Genomic DNA, 20,927 nt, shown 5'->3' with positions numbered 1-20,927 from the left:
CCAGCTAATTAACTCGGTTATATAATTAGTTACTGTGCACTACTAAATATGGGACTTTTTTCTTTTGCTTGCTCTGTCAACACGATGTGTGTCAGTTCATAATAAAAAAAGAACGTGGCTGCTGTAGAATTACAGGACCTGAGTGAAAACATTGTTTTCAAGGAAATAAAGTCTAAACAGACAATCTTTGAAAAATAACACACGCTTATTTTTACTGAATACTGCACGGTATTTACTGACTACTAGTATTTTCTCTTCAAAATAGTATATGCAGCGATAAACATAGCAGTATTGCTATATTTTTTATGAATTATAATTTTATTCAAAATGATATTTGGCTATATCTGGTTTGTCACATTAGGATTAAATAGTTAAGGTGCACTGAATGTCTGCGTATTTTGGCTAATGTAAAATTATTCTAAAATGTACATACTGTGCACAGTATACTTATTAGAGAAAAGGAGTAGGTTATAGTATGGTAGTATGCTATTCCTCACAAAGCCATATGATTTATCCCAAATCACATATTTCACTAGCAGCTATAATATAGTAGCCTTTGTGAAAAAAATTAATTTATCTGAAATCACTACTCATAAGATTATTTTATCAATTCTAAGATTAGGCAAAAAGTATCCATGCCTAAGGCTACTACTTCTGGCGATTTTTCATATGCAGCCATAGACCCCTAAAGAGGAGGCAAAAAAAACTGATGGTTATAAATCTGTTGATATAAAGAAAGACTAATTGCCTACTGCTTACATAGGCAGCTGCCTACCAAGGGACCTCATAAGTGACTGATTTTGAACACTCTAGGCACCCAGTACCTCTTCATGCATGACATGAGCGTCAACAGAGTTTGTTGTTTTTAACACAAAAAAGACAGCACACACAAGAATGGGGTTATTTATCAATTACACTGAACATTTTGATTGATACTTTTAGGCATTGATTTAAATGTAAGTATTTTATTATCAATATTCTTCTCTCTCATTAGTAATGTTGTAGCAGTTGTTTCTGGGATTAGCTTCTCTGTAAAGTACATTGCCTTAGAATTACCTTTGTCTTTATCTTTTCTTTTGCGACTCTCTGGTCTCAACAGAAATGTAATGAGCCTGTATCAGATTTTAGTGTGTTTCTGCATAATGTCACTTGTGTTTCTCTATCCTCCTGAATCCCTTGATGAGTGACATTCATTGCCGTTTTATGAAACTCTATCACTGTTTTTGAGTGAAGGTACCTGTGTTGACATTTTCTTGTGTGTATAACAGAAACTGCTGGTTTGATCATTGTGTCCCATTGTCTTTTGAATCGTCCCTGTTTTGATCTGAGAAATTCACAGAAATTAATCACCCCCATGATCCACGGAAACACACAGTGTGGGTATTTTAATTTTCGATTAAGTTAAAAGTGTCTGAATTACATAATCATTTATTCTTCAGTGATTTCCAGGCACCTGATTCCCAGTTTTAGAACACTGGATCATGTTGTTTTTGATGGGAATAACCAGCAATCTCCTGAAGACTTATTGCTCTCATTGCTGAGGAGGCTTAATTGAATTATGAATAATGTTTCAGGTAACAACTGTCGTTCCTTTGGAAAATGGACAAAAATGAGTATAAAGCTAAAATGTTGTAATATTGTGAAATATTATAAAAATTTCTAAACAACTGTTTCCTGTTTGAATATATTTTAAAATATAATTTATTCCTGTGATCAAAGCTGAATTTTCAGTATGATTAGTACTCTTTAGTGCCACATGATCCTTCAGAAATCATTCAAAAATGCTGATTTGTATACTTAGGATTTTTTTTTTTATTATTATCAATGTTGAAAACACTTTTGCTGCTAAGCGTTTTTGTACAAGTGTGATACTGAAAAGTTCAAAACAACAGCATTTGTTCAAAAATGCTTGTGACATTATTCTTGATTGAATGCATTCTTGCTGAATTAAAGTATTTAATTATTAATCAAAAAATTGAAAAACATTTAATTGGTTGTGTATTTTGACATTTTGAAATGTTAGTAAATCTCTTGGGAAATCAGAGTAAAGTTTTAAAAAATGATTCTGAAAATTGTAATATGGGCTCTTCTTCTAGGTAATTTCCACTTAATCTCAGTTGATCTCAATTCATCTTAATCTCAATGTCAATTGAGATAATAAAGTATTTTTTCCTGTAATGTCTCCATGAGTCTATAGACTCATCAAACACAAGAAAATCCAATTAAGTTTTAGCTGCCGCCGACTTTCTTTGTTGTCTTGTGTCATAGAAATGTCCCAGACGCAACTCCCAACCCTATCTCTGTTCTCCTGAGATTAAATTACCAGCTCTAATTCCTGTTGATCTCGACTCTTTAGGTAGAACAGGTCACCTTCATACCGTAATGACTGTGTTTGTGCTATAAGGGGTTCTGTTCTACCTATGTGGCTTTGGCTTTCTGCATCACTGAGAGTTTAAAGTCTCTCTTTGTGAAGCATTCTGAATGTAATGTAGTAATTCTAATGTGCTGGATTTACAGTGATTTCATAGGTCAGCAGGTCTGAGCTAGAGTATAACTCAGCAGGGTCACACCCACAGACAGGGATATTTCTGGACAAGTCTGGCTTTGCTGAACTGAGATGTAATTGAGACGATTGGGTGGGTTATATGAATAATACATTTGTATTATGGGTCAAGCTTCTATGTCCTTTTCAACTTTTTTGATGTCCTCTCATGGTTTACACCCTTAAGTAGCATGTTCAGACAGATCGAGTGTACAGTGTGATGGTGATTAAGATATGTCTCACTATATCCCATCACACAGTTCAATCATTTAGTCACTACCTCGAGAGTCCTTTGCCTCATGAATCTCATAAGGTGTTGATTACCCATATTAAGTTGCTTGGTTTTCTGTAAAGTTTCTTTGCAATGATTTGTATCGTAAAAAGCGTTATACAAATAAACTTGAATTTAATTGTTCATGTTGTTGCATACTTTAATGGGTTAACATTTTGCTTAAGTTGATGAGGGCTCTACATATCTTACTACATTCCTATTTTCCCTTATTTCTGGGTGATGACTAAGCAGTCCATGCTGGGAAGAGCTGTTGACCACTTTGTCATTGTGGTGTTTAATTTGTGCACTTTTAGTAACCAGTAGGAAAAAAAAAACCTCAATGTTTGCATAGGCTGCTGAAATTGTTATTTTTATCATCTTTACCCGAAAAATATGAATAACATTGCAGAGGAACTGCAAAGTATGTTCATGCTAGATGTTATTTAGGGCCAAACAGCTGATTAAAAAAAGTAATCCACAGGACTCCATATCAATGAACATCTTGTTACTCGAAAACCTGAATATTTGCACAAAAAAACAAAACCATCATGAAGACAGATTTTTGATGTGATAGGACAGCAAGGGATGTATGGGTTTTTTTCACTAGAGGAAGGGTTATTATGGATTATAGATATTTTGGCCAGAAGGTTATAGGTTCAGAGTCAGGGTTGAGATTATTTCCCTCTGGGTGTAGGACACACGGGACACTGGCGTCAGTGGGGGATGTTAGTCATGTGTGAAGACTCTGGGCTAATCGAAAGGAAATGCACTGCTCTTCCTGTCTCTGAACAAATAAACCAACCCTTATAGTGAGATGAAGCCCTCAAAAAGATCCGAAGTTATTCTGTTACTCACAGGGGAAAAATGACAAGACAGTCCATGTATTTTGTTATTGTCTTTTTCTGAAGTTATTTTTGGATTGCTTATGTTTTTGTACCGAATAGCTTATTAGTTGCTTTTAAATCAAAGCCTGTGAGAAAAGCACATAATTTAAGAGAGCATCACTGGCAGATCATTGAATATATTTTTAATTATTGAAGCCATATCAGGGTGATGCTGTTCAGATTATTACAAATTTTGGTGTACCTCAAGCAATAAATGACATTAGTTATTCACAAAAAATAGTTGTTTGGTAAAAGGATTCCCCATTTTAATCCTGGTATTTTGCTGTTAGGGAGGAAACTCTGACCCCACGCTATTGATCTCTCTGGAGGTTATTCTGTGTGCAATTCAGGTCACATTTGTTCTGCTAGAAATAATCACCATATAGTTACTGCCTAAGCCTCTGGTTTTTCTTTTCTTTTCTTTTTTTAAATCAATTACTGTATAGTTAATCACTACAGGTAGTCAGAAACAGACCAGAACAATTGTCCACTTTAAAATGTGAGTTCTGAATCTGGTGCTCATAATTGTATTCAAAAGTTCATGATGCAAATTGAGTTGACTCAAAGCGGCGCAATTTAGTATGTTAAAATCAGTATGTTGGCCCTGTACTCTTCAAAATCCCTTCAGTGTCTATAAATGGATATTTGAATATGTCCAAGATATAATACATTGGTAATATGATATAGTTGTAATAAACAATTACCATATTATTTATATGGTACTTCAAGGACTTCCATAGTCCAGAGACCATGGTAGATTGGAGAAGATGTAAACACCACAGTACATAACTATTGTATTCACTCAGTATCATTATATTGTTAGTGTTTTCAAGCTTGCCTCACTGTGCACATTAGGATAAAATACCCAGTGGTGCACTATTGTGTTCCTGCCAAATATGAGCTTTTTAGCATCCCACAATTTGCACATTTGTCATGGATAGAACAACACTTCATCAGCCATGAATACTGCTACTGCATAATTCATTGTAATTTCATTGCCGTTTTTATGTCAGAGATTAAAATGACTGTGTACTGATATTGAAATGTTCCTTCAATATCCTGCTGTGTTCTGATACAACCAATATTTTTATTCTCTGTTCTCCTGTGACTAAATTAGCAGTCAAAGGAAGCAGGCCAAACAAAACCGTTCTTCCTAATGTTTATCAGTCCCATTCTGTCAGAAAACAGCACATGAGACAAAAAAGTAAAGGTAGATATATTGAGAGGGACAAACAGCTGCTGTTTCTAAGCCTACATGCACCACATCTTTCAGTAATGAATAATGCTGCATCTGGCACATGCTGTGGATTATGGGTAGCTGTATATATACAGTACAAATCTCTTTATTACCCAGGAAGGTCTAACCGAGTGAGGAGCAAACACCTTTCCTCAGATCTCACATTCTCCTCACAAGAAATATAAATATCTAATTTAAATGTATAGTGTATTAAAATAAAAAAATGAATGTGCTTGTATAATGTGATTCTAATCCTGCTGTATCTGCTGTTCTTATTAACCAGGTAATGCAATCTTGTTAACTGTGTCGAGATGTTCAGTTAACACCGCGGATACTGTTGTGAAGGGTTGGAACAGCCTCCATATGCCGTAATGATGTGGATTTAGGTAAGATGCTTATTGCTCCGAGTTCTATATAAAGATAATGAGATCTACCCTGAGATCTGCAATGAAATTGCACAGAAGAACTATTTGGCCTCATGAAGTACTTAACTCGGCATCTTTCACAATGAGCCTTATTGTTTTTTAATGAGAGGCCAAAGACTTGCTATTGTGGATTTCTGGCCATTTTCATTTACCTGGAAAACAGCTGAGCTCAATGTGCAAAGTGAATTAGAGCCATTAAACCAATAGCCAAATTAATAATAATGCAAGGCTTTGTTACTCAATAAGCTTCTTTTGGGACTATAATATGGTTTAGATACAAAAAGGAAATGCAGACTGATGGCTTTAGTAAAGACTTTCATCATCAGTCTGTCATTCTTCCCTATAATTTGTTTTCTGTTTCTGTGCATGTCATTCTCCACTGACATCTTAATTGGAATATTTGCTTATGATTCTGTCCTTCAGCTAAACTTTATGTAATCGTTTATATTTAGTGTAAATATTTTTTGCTGCTTGTACAGTGGAGGTGACAGGTCAAAGAAAAGATAGGAATCTTTAGGAATCCCATGAGGGCCGCTTACTTCTGTGTATGTAAATACAGACAGTGACTTTGTCTTCAGAAACATCACACCACAATGTGTTTAGAGGATGTGTATTCATCGCTCCTATCACAAACCGTATGTTTACTGTCTCATGAATGTTTTTGAACAGACTCCAAGCAGCCTGATACATGCTATCTGACTGCAGAACGTTCATGTTGAACTTTCATGTTCTTAGACCTGCCTGATCACCAAGGAGGAAGTCTGATGACAATCAGCATGTCTAATACGACCTGCTTTGATTTCAGAGAGGACGGGGTATTTGTGTTTGCATTGGCAACATCTAGGTTTCCATAGTGCTGGTCTGTGACCTTTTTCTATTGTCTACTTATATAACTTGATTTGACTTACGTGCAGAGACAGAATGCATTCTTGTATTTGTCGACAGAGTTTGATTTACTGAGATGATCATGTTGGGATGTTTGTGTTCATCTGATAAGGACATGAATCAAGCAGCTTTTTCAACTTTTTTAAAGTGAGTGAAGAGAGTCAGAAATGTGTGAGTGTGTAGAATGTAGCAAGTGTGAGAATGTATATTTGAATACATAAGCAGTCAACAAATTCATTATGATTTTTTCATTGGTAAATTTAGAGTAGTTTGAGCCGTAGCTAATGGTCAAGAAAGTTTTGCATCTGAAAGAGTAAATAATCCTGCTGTAATGGCAAAGCTAAGGAATGCATGAATTGGTAAAATATATAATCTTGAATGCAATATAAGTAATTTTGGATTACAGCATCTGCCAAATAAATAACAGCAAATAGGGATCCACAACACTTCCAGCAGGACTGATGTTGGATCTGGGTTTGTAAGCTTGATTTTTGGATTGGATTTCATATGTTTTAGGTCATTTTCTTTTTTGCTGCCCACACTACAAGCAACTAAAAGGATTGGAGTTGGATTTGGTCGGAGTCATTATTAAAAAAATGACCTGGCTCTTCCAAGATTTGGAGTGGCAGTGATTTTTTATTTTGAAGTGAAATAAACTGCATCCATCCATCATAAAAAGTGCTCTATATGGCTCTGGGGGGTAATGATGGACTTCTGAAGTGAATCGATGCATTTGTGCATGATGGACTTCTGAAAACCATGATAAACCATAATCTCCATCTTCCACTAACTATCTTATGCTAAGGTGACCAGAAATGCCTCTTCCTGGCCACACGTCCTGCCCAGGATTTCTAAATTGCCTAAAAATAACCAGGTTTTGGTTGTTTGCGCTGCACAGATCGATAGTTGTATGACATCAATGTACCATGAGAGCTATTTGAAAGCATAAGGAGCCATCTGCTCTGCTCTGGCACTTTGATGTCATACAACGATCTATCAGCAATTTATAAATCGTCGGCATAACGTATCCCCGAGAAGTGGCATGTCTGGTCACCTTATCATAAGCACATTTTTTAAGTTTCTTAAAAATATCACTGTTTCATCTGATGGTAGTAGGCTTTAGACAGATTAGCTCTTATCTTCATCCACATTGAGCTCCTACGGGTCACTTTCTGGTCACTAAATGTTTCCATGAGGGACTATAGTAAAAGTCACCTGACAGTGAGTACTTGTTAAACTGAATGACTTGGTAATGTCAAGAAAGAGGAAATTAGAAATGAGAAGGGTTATTGCTGTAAGTTGTTGCAGTGTGCTGCTGAGCGCATTCATATTGAGACCTTATTGAAACTGCAGCAAGAGAAACTGCATGCACTTGTACACAGATTCAAAAAGAATGTTGTATTCAAATACTTTTGAGAGTGTTTCCTAATTTTTCAACAGTGCCACAATATTGCTACTGAATCAAAATGCATTGCAAAACATATTGTGTGACCAATGATGTCCAATTCCCAAAAGAATGACTCTTATGAGCCAGTTCTCCTTAGTGAATCAAAGAACAGAGCAACCATTGTAGTTTGATTCCAAACCGAATGATTCTAATGATTCATTTATTTTTAGTGAATCAAAAACACACAGTGTGACCATTGTAGTTTGATTCCAGTGATTCTAATAATTCATTTATTTTTATTAAATCAAGTACATACTTTGAGCATTGAATTTTGACTCCCAAATGAATGATTCTAATGATTAATTTATTTTTAGTGAATCGAAAAAAAAAACTAAGTGCGCCCAGTTTAAAAAGAAATTATAGCTAGTGTACTCGCTTTAACTTGTCCAAACAACTAGCCCTCATGACTGATTCATTAGCTTTGTCAATGTTACTGAGTTTTGCACAGAATCTTAGTTTCCATGATTTCTGAAGAAATGACACTTATATTCCAGTTGTTTTTAATGCACTTGCATGACTTTTTAATAACTCAACCATCGAATGAACACAACCATCAAATGTACACAAACATGCTTTTCCTGTTTTCTGTTGGCAGTAATAGTGCAATGTTAAATGGTGTGTATGTGTGAATGAGGCAAAATAAGTAGTAACAAAAGCCTATTTTTTATGCATTAAAAAAAGCATGTTTTGTTAAATTGAAAGCATGTTTTTCTCTCATAGGTTCTTATTGAGTAAGAAGCATGTTTTTGCACAAAAATACTGTTCAATACTATGTTGCAACCATTTAGTGATGCATCAGCTACATGTGACATTTTGTTACCCTTTTTTTGGCACGTAGGAGAATATGAAACTTCAGTGTAGTGCTTCCTTTCAAACAGTTCCGCATCAGACGGCTCTCAGACCGCCAGACTCTCTTAGGAAAATGACAACAGTGAGCTGTTGTTTCCTCATTTTGTTATGTTTTAGCTATTTAAGGATTCATTGTGTTGGTCTCTATCCCGGATGGCCCATGTATGGTGATTCAGTGTACAGCATATGCATTCTTAGGATCCCACGTATCGGCCGAGGTTCTGCAGGTGTGTGCGTTAGGGCCTTTATTATTTCTGTTTAAACACAGCATGATTAGCTGATCAGTGTTATTTAACAACATAAATGTACAGCTAGTGTACTCTGTATTTGCACTTTATTTTATTTAACTCGGCCACATGAAAGCCCTCATAACTGATAGGTTGCACTGTCGATGTTACTGAGTTTTTAATTGTATAGTTTCCTGGACCTCTGAGGTCAGCTTATACCTTATGACTCAAGCTGACAAATGAAAATTATCACAGTGAACTCATATTTAGTGAATAATTGTTTTATTTGAGTGGTTATGAACACTGAAAGAACTGAATCAAGTTATGTTACTGTTCTTATTCACAATGTTTTGGGTGTATACTCACTGCCATTGGTTAATGTTATGTATTACTGAAATTTGGTTCTACTAGTGTAACATTTCAATATTTTGACATCAGTTCAAGTTCAGATCAAGTCAAGAAATTAAAGGATCTGTTTTCTCTAAATTCACCAGGTTGATAATGGCATTTTCTGAAATATAAAACTGTATTTACATTTAAGCATATTATAAGTTGGAATTTAATTCAGCATATATTAAATATTTTTATACTTAATGCACTTATTTGCCTTTTTTAAAGCTGTAATATATATTACTTTGTCTTGAAATTGAATTTTTTGTGTGTTTTATAGAAGAAAGAAAGCGATGAGATTTAAACAGGTAAGTAAATGAGAAAACTTTTTTGAGGGAGCTATAACTTTAATATAAGTATTATATCGTGTTATATTGTTGCCCGTGAATAAACACCACTAACAGACAACATCTATCCCCATTTCCTTTTTTTAGAGTGTGTCTCTACAGGTTTGTATTTGATCTTATCTTGTGTCCTGTTCTGACTTAATCTGTCCTATTTTAATCTATTCCAGGAATGAGGATTTGAACTGTTTTGGAAATAATCCTTATATGAAGATTGATTCCAATAATTTCAGAATCCTTTCATTTCAGTGTCTCCGTATGTGTGGTGAATGCACAGCATATGTCTTGCATGTGCCATGCAAGCTTTTTCTGGAATGTACAGATGTGCTTACATCAGAGGCGGAGGGACAATAAAATGTGTTGGTGATTCTGGCAAATTTAGACAAGATCTGCAATGAACTTTTAGGTGCAGGTTAGACGGATGCCAACAGGTGGTAATGTGAGGAACTTGAACCTCCGATGGCTAAAAAAGAAACTCTAGCGATGCATATCTGAGTATAGATGCTTGCTCTGCATTGCAACACGCTGAAGAGGAGATGAGAAGGTAGATGAAAGACTGTGGAAAAATGAGCACAGAATGCATCATTTATCTTCATTAAACGGATAGTTCACACACATTCTGTCATCATTTACTCTATTTTCATTCCCAACATGAGTGTGACACTTTCTTCTGTCGATTTTCTGGTAACACTTTAGATTAGGGAAGCTATTCACTATTGACTTTTTGCTTATTAGCATGCATATTGCTAGAATTTTGGATGTTTATTAGAACTTACAAAGCAAATATTAATGCATTATTCTGCATAACCATATTCTAGATCCCCTACCTAATACCTACAAATCTAAAGCTTAACAGATTTTCTTTAAAAATATGGCATAATTTTTTTTTTTGTGACAGCTTTGAGTGATTTTTTTATGAATAATGTATTTCAGAATAAAATGCACATTAATAGGTTAAAACTTATAAATATCACAATATTTACATAGTTGGCTGCATAATTTAAATAAACATTGTATAAAGCCAGTTTAAAAATGTTTCATTTTGTTGAGGTACTAGAGTCAGAGGTTTTTCCAAAAAGTAGTTTTGATATGTCCCCCCCCCCACCACCACCACCACCATAAATCACAGAACACTGTCAACAGCCAAAAAAAATTATATATTTATCAACATACCTCTGTTTTAAAACCTATAGAATATACAATAATAATTTTGAGAAAAGTAAAGGTCATGTATGTATTGCAATTGAACAAATATGCAAATAAATAAAGTGCAATAAAGTAAACATTTATAAGTTTTTTTTTACATTTTTCTTAACACTACAGCACCAATGTACGAAAAAGTAATCTTTTTGCCAGTAGTGTCTTGATTTCAATATGTTCCTCACACAATAAATGTTGTTCGTCTTTGAAAGACTCTAAATATGCTGCATGAGTCATGTAGGCCGCGTTTATGAAGCTTCTATGCTGATTTCTTATTTTTTATTTATTTTTTTCAGTATGACATCCATAGTCCTTGCTCCAAAATCACCTTTTGTGCTCTGCAGAAGAAAGAGCTTCACAGCTCATCATGTGGGTGAGCAACTAATGACAGAACTGATATTTTAAGGTGAACTATTCATATACTAACTTTGTACTTTCTAGGCTATTTGGTTCCTGTGTTTGCATTAACCTGCAGTCAGGAGCTGTGCGTTCATCTATTTAAGGAAGGTGAGCAGTTCCTAGGTGACCCATTTGCAAAGCGAACTGTGGTGTCTCAGGTGACACACTCTCCTCCTGTCACACTAACTCTTCTGTGCTCTGGCCAGGATGGAGAGAGTGTCTGCTGAAGTCCAAGCTCACATTATCAGGAGAAACTAGATAAGAGAAAGCTTGGCTGGTCTAGTTACAGTACACTGGCTGTCTGAGTTGGTTAATCTTTATTCTCTGGAAGCAGTATCAAATTAACTGAATATTTAAATGAACCTCCAGTGAATGTTCAGAATTTCAGAGTCCGCTTATAGCTCACCTGCTATTTAAAACAGTTTAAAAGATTATGTAATTCTTTGATTATGATATATTGTTTTGGGGGTTATGGAAACTGTTTATTTTTATTTTTATAATGCCTACACAACTGAAAGCACAGTGCAAGTGCAAGATAAGAGTGATGTGTGAAGTTCCTATCCTTTGTATGTAGGTTTATTTGACCTTAAAGATGCCAAGTATATATTTGATCAAAGTAGATCTTTCTATAGAGAAAGGAAAGTTATGTGGGATTTTTAGAAGATGTAGCATTAGTAGTTATCTGGTGATCAAAGCTGTTAAGATATCCTATACCACAAGTTATTGAGAAAAACTATTTCCTTCAGATAACACCTCAGTGAGAAATCCCCTGCTTAGAGGCCACTATTTTTTGAGGTCCAATGCATTCAGAGGCAGTATTATTAATATGTTGAACAGACATTTTCATGCCAGTTCGTAAATTCTTATCCATAGTAAATGAGACCAAAAACAAGATATTTACATATATTTTATTACATCTGTCTGCACCCTGATCAATTAAATATAATATGTGACACTGGACCACAAAACCTGAAAGCTGAATAAATAAGCTTTTCATTGATGTATGGTTTGTTAGGATAAAACAATATTTGTCTGAGATATAACTATTTGAAAATCTGAAATCTGAGGTTGCAAAAAAATCTTAATACTGAGAGTACTGAGAGTTGTCCAAATGAAGTTCTTAGCAATGCGTATTACTAATCAAAAATCTAGTTTTGATATATTTATGGTAGGACATTTACAAAATATATTCATGGAACATGCTCTTTACTTAATATCCTAATAATCTTTGGCATAAAATAAAAAATTATAATTTTCACCCACACAATGTACTTTTGGCTATTGCTAAATATATACCCCAGCGACTTAAGACTCCAGGGTCTTAAGAAGATTTTGTGCTCCAGGGTCACATATAACATAATAAGAACAAAAAACATATTTGTGTTATGGCTGTTTAAACACAACAGATATAAATAGATATTGTTGCATGAAAACAAGGCTTAAATACTGATTCAGAATAGTGGTTTTGCATTGCACATTAAAATTACAGTAGACCTGCTAGTTTGGCCTTCACTGTGTCCTCGGACCTTGTGGCCAAGTGCCATGTGAACCTCAGAGAGCAGATATTCCCAAGCTCTTCATGACAGCTTTATTGAGCAATTTACAGTAAAGAGAGCTATAAAAACAGTGTATGTGTTCACAAAGAAGGTCTCTTGCTCAATTAAGGGGATTTACATTTAAGCATCACAGTCCACATTGACTACACAAAGCGAGATTTTATTAAGTGCAACAGTAACTCGAGAAAGGCATGTCATGTGTATATTTGAAACTGCGTCTTTATATATGTCTTTCTTAATGTGTGACGATACGCCTGCTCTCCTTGAATCGCATTAGCATGAAAGCCTGCGGAAACTGTGTCTGTGTGTCCTTGACTGTAGGTCATGTTTCATGCCGCACTGCTGTGTACATGCCAGGATGCTCTTTGGGATTTACTGCAGTAGAGATTAGCTGCTTGTTGGCATGTGTATGAGTGAGAGATTTATGCTCTTATTCGCTCTGATTTATATCACCAGACACTGTTCTTATGTAACGCATTGATTTCTGCGAGCTCGGGTCTGTCGCCTTGTCATGAAAGCGGGGTGTGTTATGGTGACGTCATTAGCATAATCCTGTTCCTCGGCTCTCGCTGTGAACTTTGACGTCAGTGTGCGATGCTGCGCTGGCAGGTAAATCAATAATTATTTAAATGAGATTGCATTATGATGCCATACAGCTTGTGAGGCGAAGAGTCCTCTGGCTCCCACTGATTTTAATTGGAAAACAGCATAGAGGACGGCATGGCATATTAGGTTTTATTAATGGCTTTATGATCCACTTGGAGTGCAACAATATCATTAAATCATTAAAGACGCTGCAAATGGTTCAAATCTCTCCAATATTCTTCAGATCTTGGGCCGCCCCTCTTTATTTGAGTATTTCCTTATTTTATTATTATTTATAAATTATTATTTATTTTTTGTATTAGTAATATATTATTAGTAATATATATTATTTTTCTTTGTTTCATGTAGTTGTCATGTTTCCTAATTCCTAATTGTCATTTAGTTAAAATTTTAATATATTTATATATTTGTACATTTATATATATATATATATATATATAATAAAACACATTTTTATAGTTTTAGTTTTGAAGATAATGACCATGCAGGTAAACTGATGTTGCCAATCATGTGAAAGTATTTGTTACTGGTTAAAAACATGTAGACTATTTTCTACTGTATACATAGCCTGTGGCTGTCATGTGGAGACTTATTACAGATATTTGACTTTTATTGTGATAAACTTAATGATAACTCGGGATAGCTGCTAATCGTTAACTTATCAGATAATAAAGGTCAATGTCTTAGAAGCACAGTAAAGGTTTGGAGTGGTGGTTTTATTCAAGTTGTAGTCTCTGTCAAAGCAAGTGGATATTATACTATCTATAAACTGGTGATTTATATTTTACAGTTAAAAATAGCATTATATTAACAGATTCTCAACTTCTGGACCAGTTAATATTCAGAAAACATTAGCAGTCTAACTGTACATACACTATTGGATGAAAACACAAAAGCTTGACCCCTTCGCAGATAAATATATATGACTTGTTGGGAATTAAGTTATACTCATTCCTGAAAATGTAATTCGGCAAGGATGGATGGAGAAAACATACATCAAAATTCAATTGATGGCAATAAAATCATTGCCTAGCATCTATAACTGCTGCAATTACATCATGTTCTCATATTAAATAAGTTACCATTCAAATAGGGCATTAGTTAATCATCCCAAAAACACAACACAGAATAAGCATAAAATATCTTTACTTAAAATATCCTTTTTGAAAATAGCAGAACAGAGTATGGCAGAACAGTATTGCTTAACAAAGCCCTCATATTCAAGTAAAATACATTCAATATCACATTACACAATATATTTCCAACCAGCTGACTTTACAAACACAACATAAGACACAAGCCCTGGTCCCAGTGCTTTAGAAGAGCTGATGTTGACCTCCTTGCTTAACCTGCAAGATTTGTCTATTGGCATTTTGGCTTCTGTTAAGACTCACTGTGTTGCTTGTGCATCGCTTTGCAATACAGCTGAAGAGACTAATAACTCAAAGTCCAAGATTAAAGCATAGAACAAGAAACGGCTAATTAAGGAATTATAAGGGTTTCATGCAATTATTGCTATTGCTTTTAAACTGAAATCTTATGAATATCAGTTGCAATCAATGACATCTTTCAGAAACACACACAGGAAAATGCAATTACTATATGAGGCACAAATACGTCAAATCAAAACTGCTCTGATTGTACAGTACATGCTAGATTTTGTGCGTTATTTCCCTACGTGCCGACATGGATGTTTACCAAAGGGGAATTTTCGAGACCTTGCAGCCTGATAACAGTGTGCATTGGGTTTCATTAAGCTTCAGCACTGCTGAGACAGCCAGAGATTACAGCCTGGCAGGGAAGGACAGCAGCACAGATGGCATCTGTTCGGGAATCTGCCAATCTGCCGTACCTTTGCATTTCAATCTGAGATGCTGGTCTAGTCTATAGAACAGAGGTGCTCAAACTTTAATACAAAGGACCAGAAATCAAACGTGATTGAGGTCTGTTATTCAAAAATAAATGTTGCATTGTATCCATCTACTGTGAAAAAAAAGAGGTGCAAAAAGAAATGCATGAAAAAAAAAAAAAAAATTATACCATCAATGCAATATAAGTCATTTGGATAAAAGCATCTGCCAAATGCATAAATGTAAATATATTATGACGGGCCAAAATGAAGGTCATCACAGGCCCCAGCTTTGTCCAGATTTGGTCATCTCTGCTCGAAAGCAATACAAATATAGTTAAATATTCAATTTAAATATTAAATACCCCATGTATATATTACTCCTCTTGTCTGTCAATGCATCACATGTAAATCAGAGCCTTATACAAAATTGGCACCATATTCTAAGTCCTAATAATTCAAGCATTTGCACTAATGAATGAAGAAGGAGAAAGAAAGAAAGAGAGGGACAGTACAAAGACATGATTCCCTGCATAGCCTCTTTACTCTCCAAACAGCACATCTGGTCTGCTGGACAGCTGGCAGGTTGCACAGCATCACTGCATGGAGGGTGAAGGTGCTTTGACCTGGGGGCATAGCGTTTGCATATCATGCTAAAGAAGGGAGGGAAGGGGAGGAAGTGAGGTCCGGGGGGGGGGGGAGGGGGGGTTGTCCTTCATTTGAAAGATGCACGGACCTCACGATCTTTCAGAGGCTGAGGGGGGCGATAGTTGTTCACCATGCAGCAAGCCTCCTCATTGTCTGCTGTAAAAAGCAGAGATCGGAATTTCTTCATCTGTAGAGGAAGAGAAAGAAAGACAAATAATGAGTTTTCAGCATCAGTTACTATTTAACGGACACTGAACTGATTTGAGCTGAACTTCACTAAACTGAAGCAACATTGAAATGACTCAGGCTGAAATAAATGGAATTTAACTAACATTAAAATGACTCGAGCTGAATTTAAATAAACTGAATCAACAATCAACTGACTCCAGCTGAATTACCCAGAATTGAATCAACATTGAACTGATTTGAGCTGAATTGAATCAACATTGAACTGGCTCAAGCTGAATTGAACTGAACTGAATCAACACTGAACTGACTCGGGCTGCATTGAACTGAACTGAATCAACACTGAACTGACTCAAGCTGGATTTCACTGAACTGAATCAAGATTGAACTGACTCGAGCTGAGTAATAACATTGTGTAGAGCTGCTTATCACTATTTTGAACTTGTTTCACAATCGATGAACTACACAGTGAATGAACTGTTCTGAATCAACACTGAACTGACTTGAGCTGAATAATGACATTTTCTTTACAGCAGAATTTGAAACATTAACATTTTCCTGTTAATAACTGTTCACAGCTTTGTTGCTTTGAATCGATCTTGACTATATAAAGCTGTATAAATAATCTTGATTTGACTTAGATTGGGGAAACGCTAATAGTTCTCCAAACTGGTTAAACATTAACTGTCCTAAGCAAACTCATTTTCATTCATTCTTATATTTTGAACAGAATATCCTGTTAAGTTATTTTGTATTTATGAAGTCAATAATTGAACAGGCAGCTAGGAAATGAGCCAATGCCACCTGAGGTTATGCACACATTACCAGCCTTGAACCAAAGTTGTGATGTAAACATTCGACAGGGTTGTGTTCATTTTCACATGAGGGCTAGATGCCACAGAGGTTGAATGGAGAAGAAAATACAACTGACTATGAAGGTTTTGTACATTTGCTTACAATTTCCTCAGATGAGAGATGGTTTTGAAAGTGTAAGGCCTAAAGACTAAAGAAACAAGTAATAATGTTTAATACATTTTTTTCTAGACTGTATGCTTCTGGGTAGCTCACATTAAGTAGTGATTGCAGTATATAAATAAATTTTTTATATAGATATATATTCATTCATTCACATTGATTACACAACCTAAGGAGGTTATACACATTTGTATTTTATAGACATAATTTGTGATCTTAATCCTGTTCGAATAAGTAACCTGTGTTTTTTAATTGAGTCAGCAAGGTGTTCTTAATAAGATGCACATCCAAATCTATATTATGCGAGATGCCACACTTCACTATGAAGCATGTGACTTGTAAATTCCACATCTATGCTTGTATTACTGGTATAAATTGTGTCATAAGCAGGACCTGCTCCGAGCTGACGCTGATTGACTGCTTGCAGACGATCCATGTGACGCTCTCGAGCAGAGGAGGGGTGGTCAGAGACCCCAGGTACGTCCAGTAATCCAGAGACTCTGGGAGCAGGACGGTTGGGTCAAAGTTTGTGAATGAGGTCTGCGTTCCCTGCAAGATAACACCCACAAATGAACCATGAAGCAGAACTGATTTCAAAATTTAGCATGAAGTAAAACTGAAAACAAAATGTAATTGAATTGGTAGACATGCCTTGCACTTGATTGCATCCATAGCATCCAGAAGCTTCTGGAGATTAGGATTTTCTGCACCAATCTGACGAGAAAACAAACATTTTTATTAATTAAACTAAAAAAAAGTGGCATAAATATGACTAAACCACAATATTTTCTTTAATTTTACTTTGCATTTTATTTTATATTATTTATAAATATGAGACTAAATGTGTGACTTAAATTAAATTTGCATTTTTCTTCAACCCAATTGTACAAATTTGTGGGAAGAATCTGTCTAAGCCACAATATTTAATTAAATTTTATTTTATTATTTAGCAAAAACACAATGAGCAAAAGTGATGATGCGATTAAGTGAATTCATCTCTGTGTTGCTGGTGAAGTGGTTAGTGAATAGGCCCTAAAAATGAAAAAATGAATACTAATTTTTAAAAAAAACTGTCTAGGCACAATATTTTTATTTTATTTTAGGGCATAAATGTCATAAACAAAAGTGATGCATCTATTAAGTAAATTTGTAAAAGTGTTTGCTGACAAAGTGGTTAGAAAATAGCCCCTAAAAAAAGTTTTAATGAATTCAGCCCAGTGTTTGCTGACGATGTGGTTAGTAAATAGGCTCTAAAACTGTACAACTGCATACAGACCTCTAGAAAAACTCCAACCACGGCAAGACCATCAGGCTTACTGGCTGCTTCCCCAAAACTGGGATATTCTGTGTTCCAGTGGACCAGATGGAGCTAAAATTGAGATTATGAGAAACATTAATACTTAATGATAAAAGAAAACATCTCACATCTTCATTTCCCCAGTTTTCCAAGATAGTCATACCTCAGCTGGGTAGCATTTCCCATCGACTGTGTGCTCGGAGCCCTTGTCGTCGCTGGCTCCCCAGTGGAAGTGGAACTGCTTGAGTCTGTATTTGCCTGAGATTGGGCCTTCCGTCAGAGCTAATGTGGGCAAACACAGAAAAAATTATGAATGTGATGTCAAAGTCTGTTACATACTCTATACAGTAGCTAACAATTGTTAAACAGGCTAAACATGGTTAAACTTGCTACACAGGTTCCATCTACCGATTCTGTCAAAGTTCACATGAAGGACACTTAAACCATTCACTGCTAAGCAGCTTCAGTGCAATCATTTGTGTGAACACATGTGTGATTTCCCATAATTCTAACCAAAAGTGTCACTGGAGGATGATATTGCTAAAGGGTCAAGGTGGTGTTACACTAATATTTTCACATTCATTTAATTTTAGGCTTTACAACTGCTTAGACATGCAATAAAATCAACTATAACCTATAAATAAACCTAACCTATAAAAATTGTGTGCAAACGGTCTATTCAAAGGCTTTTAAACACTCTAGTACAGCATACTCTTGTAAATTAATGTTTAACTATGTAGTTAGAGCAAACGCCAACTTCTGAAATGTTTTCCAATGCTTCCTGAAAGAGCATGTTTAGTACTATATTCAGTAGTAATACTGCAGTAATACTTGCATTAGTGTCAGACGCAGCCTCATCATTATATAACTTTTCCTTCTAGATATTATCAAGGTTAACACTGCAGTTGTTTCAAGAACCTTCTGCCTAAGCAAAGCTAATGATTAATACAGGAATAGACGTAGCTTAGTTGATTATAAAAAGGTCACAAACTTGAGCTGTCGTCATCATCGGCGAAGGTGACTTGGAAGGAGTGTCCATTATTCAGGATGTCCAGTGAAGTGGAGGGGTCGTACTGCAGATGAAGCGGTTTCAGCGATTCATCATAAGATGCTCCACTGTGTTGAATGTCTATTGGAGACTGGCGAGGTCCATTAGCAATCGGGTAGTTTTCACACCATTTCTCAGGTCCTGCAGTGGAAGGTGATATACAGAGGTTAAACAATATGCATCCGGGACAAAAAACATTTACAGCACAAAATATTTTATTTTAAAGACCACTTTCTGCACATTTGACAGTAGCTACATCCTTGCCTTTAAGGCAAAATAAAATAAAAGACAAATATTATAAATGGCTTTATAAAAAAAATAAAATAAAAAAAAAGAATGCATCGGAGACAAAATGAAAAAAAAAACAACAACAACAACTAATGGTAGCCTATATTTTAAATAACTAATATAACTAATTATTTATATAACAAACAAATATTTTACATGCATTTTACCTGCATTTACAACATTTGATATGCAGTGTCCAAGATATAATCTGCATTTGGGATTAAATAAAAACCCACAAGTATTTAAAGAATAAAAAATATCCTTACATCATTGCCTTTAATAACTATCATAATAATAACAATAATAATATAAAAATATATTAATGTGCATTTAAAACATGCATTTGAATTGCAGTGTCCACCAATGTATTATGTGAAGAAGAAAAAATGTCCTTACATCATTGCCTTTAATAATAATAATAATAATAATGTATTTATGTTCAAACAAAATGTACAAAAAAGGAATTATATTTAATTATATTATTTGGAATAATAATTATTATTATGATTGTATGTGCATTTTAATGGAAAGAAAATGCATTTCATTTGCACAGTATCTAAGGTATTTCCTGCGTTTGGTATGAAATAAAATAAAAATCCACATTCGTGTGAAGAAAAAAAGTACATACAGCTGACACAAAAATTCAAATATGTATACATTATTATGCACATAATATATGTAAAATCTGTACATTTTGCACTTGTCACTGATAGTGCTGACTGTGCAGTAGCCAAGGTGAACAGTTGCAAAGAGGGCACATGCAGATACAGAGGGGAAAAATAGAGAACCTGTGATAGATTTCATATTGACACATCCTATGAAAACGCGAATGAATTATTGAAATCATAATTACATGAGGGGTCTTACCGTTATGGTCTGCGTATCCCCATTCGTTGGACATTATGACAGCTGCGCCGCAAGAGTCTTCAAGTGTCCTGAAGCAGTGTTAGTGACCTCGGCCAGATGAGCTGGGGGTTTATATAGCGGCTTTCTGGACGCTGTTCGCTCACATGACCGTACATTGGTGTGATCAGCAGCAGGAGGAGCTACAGAGAGATCGATCGATCCTGCGCGCTCTCCATCCGCGTCTCTCTCGGAATGCGGGAATCTCCTGCTGTGATCTGCTGCTATGTTATTGCATTTTTACCATCCTGTGATTGCATAATCAGATACTTGTGGCGCGCTGGTTCTGGTGACGTAGAGTGACAGTGTGACAGGCTAGTAATAATGACAATGAGTGCAGTAATGATTCATCACTAGCACAGCGAATGAATGGCGGTTTTGCGCAACACTCTGCTTTTTTACAAAGAGCGAGCCCGTAACTGAAAATAGATATATGGAAATAGGAAGGTTTAATATATAGATATATAAACG

At 35.4% G+C, this 20,927-nt stretch overlaps 1 protein-coding gene across 1 annotated transcript; it reads right to left on the bottom strand.

Annotated features, from left to right (window-relative positions):
* Positions 1-14,391: 14,391 nt before the first annotated feature.
* On the bottom strand, positions 14,392-20,691 carry LOC128013350 (carbonic anhydrase 2). Its single transcript, XM_052596275.1, has 7 exons — positions 20,421-20,691; positions 19,209-19,406; positions 18,381-18,499; positions 18,197-18,289; positions 17,572-17,634; positions 17,314-17,469; positions 14,392-15,946 (listed from the first exon to the last, which is right to left on the bottom strand). The coding sequence occupies exons 1-7, from the start codon at positions 20,452-20,454 to the stop codon at positions 15,827-15,829; spliced, it is 783 nt and encodes a 260-aa protein (XP_052452235.1). The 5' UTR covers positions 20,455-20,691; the 3' UTR covers positions 14,392-15,826.
* Positions 20,692-20,927: the final 236 nt, after the last annotated feature.

This window comes from Carassius gibelio, chromosome B24 (genome assembly GCF_023724105.1).
Source record: "Carassius gibelio isolate Cgi1373 ecotype wild population from Czech Republic chromosome B24, carGib1.2-hapl.c, whole genome shotgun sequence".
Taxonomy (NCBI): Eukaryota; Metazoa; Chordata; class Actinopteri; order Cypriniformes; family Cyprinidae; genus Carassius; species Carassius gibelio.
The sequence above is the reverse complement of the archived record's forward strand: the minus strand, read 5'-3'. Positions and strand labels throughout refer to the sequence as shown.